Source organism: Cyprinodon variegatus, unplaced genomic scaffold (assembly GCF_000732505.1).
Source record: "Cyprinodon variegatus isolate N-32 unplaced genomic scaffold, C_variegatus-1.0 Scaffold8, whole genome shotgun sequence".
Taxonomy (NCBI): domain Eukaryota; kingdom Metazoa; phylum Chordata; class Actinopteri; order Cyprinodontiformes; family Cyprinodontidae; genus Cyprinodon; species Cyprinodon variegatus.
Window position 1 is genome coordinate 2804140 of NW_015150461.1, and position 7657 is coordinate 2811796.

The window sequence follows — 7657 nt, forward strand, 5'->3', positions numbered from 1 at the left end:
TGTGATCTCAAAAAGCAATCCAAAAGAATACATTTCATGAAAGAGAAATGTGTTCTTTTCATACTGCCAGAGGGGTCCCAAAAAAGTTGAAAAAACTTCCCATCCAGGAAGCTTTTTCAGTTCAAAATGTCAGAAATAGCGTTGAGTTTGAGGCTTTATAGAAAAGCCCAACAAAGCCTTGTTTTGGCTTAGAAAACATGCAAATCTTAACGGCCCTTAGGAATGGGCCAGAGGGGGAAGTCAAAGTTGGAAATGAAAGAATAAGGGACTAATTTTCATTTTCATTTGCTAGCAACAGGCTAGCAAATGTCCCGAATTCACGCATTTTGCCATTTATTTGACGCATTAAAGCTGCCGAACCAATGAAGAGACTGAGCTCAACTCCTGCAGAGCTGAAATAAAGAGCTGATGAAGCCCAAATATTTCATTAAAAGCTCTCATTGCTGTTAGCCAACAAGCTTCTCACTACCCGATCCGTCCAGGAAGCACGATCCGTTCCATCAGCTCATTGGGCAACCAGATATACATCCGGGGTCCATAAATAAAGGTTTGTGGTATTATGGTACTAAAATTACTTATTTTTATCCTTAACTCACTAAAGAATGCAGATCTTTTAAAAATGTTTTATGACTTTTCTGAGACAATTTTGATGCTTTTTATATTTTCTCCGTTAAACTGCTTCTCTAACGTCATCGTCCGACATGCTCAGAGCAGTCTGGCAAAATATGATTAAATGATCTTTATCTGCATTTTAGTTGTTTCTTTCTTTAGATTATGCACTATATACCATAATTTTAACAAGAAGGGAAAACATAAAACTCAAAAAACTCAAAATTTATGATTAAATCCAAAGCTGAAAAAGTTAGCCACATGAACTAGCGTAGGATGCAATTTTCGGAACAGATCGGAAATAGAGTGATAAAACAGAAAGGCATTTATTTTGTCAGGAAATACATTATTAACCCTAAACACATTAAAGTTAGTGTATTTATTATTTTAATGAGGAAAAAACGTAATTTATTTCTTTTTTACAAAATAAAATTGAAGGCAACCCAGATGTATATCTGGTTGCGCAAATAAGCTGATGGCACGGATTGTGCTTCTGGGACAGATCGGCTAATGACTTTCATTACCCGATCCGTCCCAGAAGCACAATCCGTCTTGCGCATGCGCGAAACAGGTATGCATCCGGGTGTCCATAAATAATATAATTATGGTACTAAAATTACTTATTTCTATCCTTAACACTAAAGAATGCTAATACACATGTTTAAAAATGTAAAAATGACAATTTTGCTGCTTTTTATATTTTCTCCGTTAAACTGCTTCTCTGACGTCATCGTCCGACATGCTCAGAGCAGTCCGGCAAAATATGATTAAACGATCTCTATCTGCATTTTAGTTGTTTCTTTCTTTAGATTACGAACTATATACCATAATGTTAACAAGAAAGGAAAATATAAAACTCAAAAAGGTTAGATTTATGTTTGAATCCAAATCTGAAAAAGTTAGCTGTCAGAAGTAGCGTATTCCGGTGGAGATTGGGAACAGACGAGTGATAGAACAGAGAGGATTTTAATTTACATTATTAACCTTTAATACATTATAGTTTAGTATGCTTATTATTTTTAATTTGGAAAAACTTAATTTACTTCTTTTTTACTAAATAAAATAAAATGCAACCCGGATATTTATTTGGTTGCGCAAATGAGCTTCCGGGATGGATCGGGTAGCGACAAGGCTAAGGGGAGCTAGCATTCTTCTTTGTCCCTACACCAGGGGGCTAAGTGTAGAGCTCCCCCTACAGGTTTGGTGGGAGACAGATTAATGCGGCTTATATATGTACGTTTCCACTTTTCTTCAATAGATATAGTGAAGTGCACTCTGCATTTGTTGATAAATATAAAATAAAATATGAAGAAAATAATGTATATATTTAAATGAATAAAAACAGAAAAGTATTTTGAATATAAATACTAAAGTATATATAAATGAAAAAGGTTATTTTAAAAAATTTTATCTAGAGAAAACAGCAAAATTACTCTAAAACCTTTTGATTAAAAAGTCTTTAAAAGTTTCATTTCTGAATTCCTTTTTTTCTTTTTGTTTTTTTGAATTTCCATTTACAAAACAATTTTTTGTTTGTATAAAAAAAAAAAAAAATCCCTCCATAGACAACTACCTGACTGTGTAATCATATTGATTTAGAATTGGTCCTTTTTATTCCTATTTTTGTTTTTGCCAGAGAATGAACCAGGGATCATAATGATCATAATCCTGTTCTGTCCATTAAGATTTCCTACTTCAATCTTCCTCCACCTTTCTAGGCGTAAATATACGGTGCAGTTACTCACTAGCATAGGGCGAGTTGCCTGCAGATCCATTGAGGAAGTTGGGTGAGGTGCCCAGGGTTGCCATGCCAGAGTTAGCGTAGCCATTCATGCTAGTGGACACAGAGCTGTAGCTACTCTGCTGAGGAGTTGAGCTGGGGACATAACCATGAGGGGACACGCTGCTTGTACTTCTACTGAAACCTACGACAGGGGAGAGAAAAGGAAAGACAGAAAGATTTGTGTTAGATGGTAAAGCAGATGGACGAAAAGTAGAAAAAGACTTCATGCACGCCTGCCAAGTACTCTACTCCTTACAAGTCTGATAGATGCATCGTTAGGAGCCAACAAGATTTTTTAGGAGAGAAATCTCTTACACAACATATGGCAAAGTGAGGAAGCGATGAACAGAGTAGAAGAAGAATATTAAGATCCAACAACTGAAACAAGAGGCCTTTAACCCCGCTGGCTCTTCTCCAGTTTTAGATGCAAAGATAAGGCAATTAACACTGAAGTGCTTCTGCAGCCTTATTGTAATTTATAAAGAATGAAGTCTTTATTTCTGATGCGATGGAGGGCCTCATCGCTGGAGAAGAGAGTGCAAGGTGGACAATATGGTCAGAAAGACGATGAATAGACTTCTCAGGTTCAAGATGCTGACGCTGGAGGAAAAACAGCTGGAAGTGAACTTTTTTTTAAAATATATATATATATATATATATGTAACTGCTGCCTTTTTTGTCTCAGAGCTGCTCTTCCATAATTAGCATCCATTCTCCCCATCCTCACCTCCTATGAAAGAAGCTCCAGCCGATGAGATAAGCAGCTGAACTCTGTTGTTTTGCTCATACCTGCAGATGTTTTTAGATGAAGATGAAGGGCAGAGGAAGCTCATTGGAAATATTGAGACACATTCCAGAGGCAGGTCCATCCGCTCTCCTCTTGTTCCCCTGATACATGTGATGAATCACCACTGACTGCACCCACATCTCTCTCTGTCAGACGAGGGCCGACCCCTGTCTGATATACACACCCTTAGGACCCACTCATTTTTCTCCATCGTACTCCATCCATGACTCTCTTTTTCTCCATTCTTCACTCTTTCGCAGCCACTCTTTCCTCCTTTCAGACCCCCCCCTCCTCCTATTGTCACGGCCGTCCCCTCTCTCTCCTTCCTGTCCTGAATTTTAAAGGTTTTCTTCAATGCTCCGTGCTCCTAAATCACTTCCCCTTCTATATTTCCCACGTGAAAAATAAAATTTCCATTGCACTACTCATTTTTACTATCCGTCTCAAAAAGAGGAAAATAAATTCCACTGCTGTCACTTTTCCCTCCTCGTCGGACCTTTAACCATTTCTTGTCACGCTCGCTCACCTTGATTGGCCGTCTGCGCCACCTCCGACCCAGTGAAGGAGTTTACGGCCATCATGCCTGCATGGACGGAGCTGCTGCCCAGGCCGGCGAGTTGGTTGTGCCCCCGTGGCACCGTCGTATAGAGGGCCTCTGCGATGTCCGCCGCTCGTTTGAGAATCATCTCCTAACATGCGGGAAGAACAAAAAAAACGACTCTGGTTGGTAAAAGAAATAGAAGTACAGGAAATAAAATATAGACAAAGCAAGAAAAGAGTAGTTCCCCTTTTGGCTGAAAGGTTTTACACCAAAAGGAGGAGATATGATTAATTTTATCGGATCCCAAAATGTTTTTAGTCTGACATCAATGTACCAAAGTAGACATCTCATTTATATTAAAAGAAAAATGGAACCCCAATTTAAAAAACACAGTTTTTTTTGCATATTTCAAAGCAGTGCTGCTCTGTAAAACAATGGAGACTCAATGATGTTCATTTTACTCAAATGTCACATATTGCATTAACAAATGTTGAAACATATAAAACCTATTACTACAAAAATAGTGATAATAAATAGTGAAAATAGCTGCTCTGAAATAATACAGTCCAGAAACCACGTCAAGAGTTCAGCACCAGAGGATTGTTCTGACTGAATGTTCACTTTTCCCTCTTGACTCCTGAGGAAAACTTCCTCACTGTCAGTCAAAAATACTTAATTTTGTTGGCCAATCAGCATCGAGCAGCAAGCTTCATGACCCGCCCCAAATCCATAGACCCTCTAATTTAACGTTTTCCAGGCCAAGGACCCCCAAACTGATGGCTAACTATATATATATATATATATATATTGTATGAAATTGTGTTCTATCAAACTGGTCCTATAGTCACACTATAGTAATGAAAGTAATTTCTCCATGGGATTAATACATTTCCGATTCCTGGTTGATGGGACAGGTGTTGTGAATGAAACGGTGCCCAGCTTGAAAGAGCTCCTGTGTGTCGCTGAATGTGTGCATTGATGACTGAAAGACATCTTCTGCCTCCATTTATTTGCTTAATCCCGGGTGTTGAAATCATGTTAATGTGGATTTAAAGACGTTTCAGTTAGTGGAAAAAATTCCAGAGGGGAATATAAAAAATACTAATCAACCAAAACTTTAGCGACCCCCATGCAGTACCTCTGTGGACCCCCTAGGGGTTGCGGGCCCCCTGTTGAAGACCTCCGCTCTAAGAGGTTTAGCCTCACAGGAAGTGATGTATTTTGGCGTCTTATCCAACTAGGGTTCTACTTTCTCACTGATTACCTCCATGGACTGAGGCTCAAACCTCAACAGTGATTTCTCACAGAGACTGACAGGCAGCGTCCTGCTGCTCCAGAGCGGAGGGGAGATCGTGTCCCAGCACGGAATAAAAAGCTGATTAAAACGCTACATACTTATGAAATCAGATTCAATACCATGAGGCCCCAATATGTCCCGGCCATGAGTCCATGCTCCTTCACTGCGCTAACTTGCTTTTTATCCACCTGGAAATTCTCTTCTACTCGCAAGCTGACCTGTGTCTGTGCTCATGTCCACTTTTGTCACTTTGAAGATAGAAAACCCTAAAAAAGTAAAGAAAAATCTCTACTTTAAGACAGTGCTGCTTTCTTTCTGGTTGCAGCTATTAATGTTAGCAAAGCGCATTTAGGCTAACTATTATTCTCTTTAAGAGTTCAAGGGAAGTCACCATTAAATTATTGTTTTTTGACACCGTCAATAATGTGTTCTGACAACAGTAGCAATATGCTTTAAATGATTAATGTTAAATTTGAAACTTCGTAAAAGCTAAGCTAATGTTACCTTCAATGTTTATATTTAGGAAAGAAATGCTTAATTGAACTCTGATTTATAATTAAACACAGACATTTACATTTATAATAAGTTTACAGCTACTGTTGATCATTTTTTATTTTGATTCTAGTTAGAGATGAATTCAGAATTTGGACAAAGAAGACAAGTGGTTTGAAAGGGGTGTGAAAGAAGCCATTTATGCTAAGAAAGAAAAAAACAACCGTAAACAGAGAGGGTCAGACTCAGGTTTCAGCTTTCAAAAACCTACAACGTAACGATAGAGTTGATTCCTTCCCACTATCATCGCAACCCCCACCACCATACTGTGGACTAAAACATCTCGCCTGTTAAGCCAGGCCAACAATTGCCCCAATGACCCCCTTTCAGAGGCATAGACCAGTATTGGATATTGCAGGCTAACAAAGAACCCAAACGGCTCCCCATTCCTAAGGGGCGGACCTGTTGTTCCAGTTCAATTTGCATGTTTTCTAAGACAAAACAAGGCAACAAACGGTCCGCTCTATAAAGCCTCGAACTCAACACTAATTCTGACATTTTCAATCGAAAAAGCTTCCTGGATGGGAAGCGAAACGGCTTCAAACTTGAAAAAAAAGTCCAGTGGATTGTTGTTAAAAATCTTTTGGAGTTACTATGACCTGGTTGACTGAGAATCTTCACCAGCGATTCAGAATTCAACTCATAAAGACATTAGCTATTAGCCTGAAGGTGCTTTGCTAACGTTACTAGCCACAACTAGGAAAAAAACAGTAGAGGTTTGATTCCTCAAATGTACCAAATCACAGTCGGTTTACTTTCTCAGTCTGGGTCTACCTTCAAAGTTACAAAAGTTGACATCAGCACACAGAAACAGATCCATACGCGAGTCAGAGAGAGTCTACAGGTGGATAAAAAAGCAGCGAGCACGGAGAAAGAGCATGAACCCATTGTAGGGACGTACTGGCAACCTCATGGTATTGAATCTTTATGCATAGAATGTTCAAAATTAGCCCCCCCAAACATCAGATTTTATTAAGATATTGGTTTTTAGGCTATATATAGTCGGTCCATCATAGTCTTAATTAAGCCCAGAAATAGTTTTTATATTGGGCTCTGTTTGGTCGGTCTGATTTTGTCCAACTTTAGTCCGATAATGGTCGTTTAAAAGACATGGCATACCAAGGTTTCAACGTCTTTTAAACTTTCTAAAAACTAAGGCTTTTCACTTTTAACTTCTCAGCTAAATGTAGATGTTTGGATGTAAATCATGTCGTCTTTTCGACCAATTTTTTTCTCGTGGGAGAGAACAATTCACACGTCTATCTTTTAGATAAAACTGCTTGTATCAGTGTTTATTATATGTGTGGACTTTTGGCAGAATTCTGACTTTATAAGACTAATGGCCTTAGAGAAGGCCTTATATCCTCACAGCATGCTGTGGATGTAAAGCTAATAAATCCTTTATCTATATGGTTTAGGCAAATAAAACACAATCCAGAAGTAGGAGTAATTTGACACCTAGAAAAAAGAAGCCAAATCAGTTCCTAGTTCCTTTTCCTGTCTTTTTTGTACCCAGTTTTTTCCTCCCTTACTCCCTCTCCTTCTCCATTACTCTCTCTACCATCTTAAATTAGTTTCCACTTCTTCTTCTATTCTATGATAAAAGAGCCTACATATTTCCATGTGTACCACATCTTGCTTTAGTGCAGCAGGGGGGCTGCGGGCAAAACTTAGACAAAGCATGGAACAGAATAAGAAAACGTCACAATGTAAGAGTATAATCCAAACATTTTGAAGAGAAAAGAAAGAGTAAAGTGTGATGACTTTAAGTGAAAAAGCAAAATGTGGTATAATAGATTGGTTATAACTGATACCATGTTGTTTACCATCAAATCTTTTCTCTCATTTTCATACCCTGACCCAAGCAAATATTAGACGTTCATTTAAGTGCTTGATGTGCAGAATAGCATGACTCCATATCGTTTAACAAACTGACAGTAGCTTGATGCTTAGCGTGTGGTTAATTAGCCTGCAGGTGCCTTCTTCACAGCATAACCTGAGTGAGATATTGGTGTTTATACCTGCCATGCAATAAGTCAGGGAGCCTTTGCTCAGCCTGTTTTTTAAGTTCTTGGTGTTACCCATAAC

The 7657-nt window shown here is 38.6% G+C and overlaps 1 protein-coding gene across 4 annotated transcripts in view; it reads right to left on the reverse strand.

The window, feature by feature from the left end:
• Positions 1–7657, reverse strand: part of LOC107086402 (transcription factor COE1) — a 117621-nt gene that overhangs the window by 8990 nt on the left and 100974 nt on the right. For 3 of the 4 annotated variants that reach the window (XM_015377332.1, XM_015377341.1, XM_015377324.1), the window contains exons 13-14: positions 3706–3868; positions 2355–2534 (exon numbers count right to left, since the gene is read on the reverse strand). In XM_015377332.1, the coding sequence (XP_015232818.1) occupies positions 2355–2534; positions 3706–3868 (343 nt within the window). The remainder of the gene's footprint in view (positions 1–2354; positions 2535–3705; positions 3869–7657) is intronic. The other variant, XM_015377347.1, reaches the window with a different exon arrangement.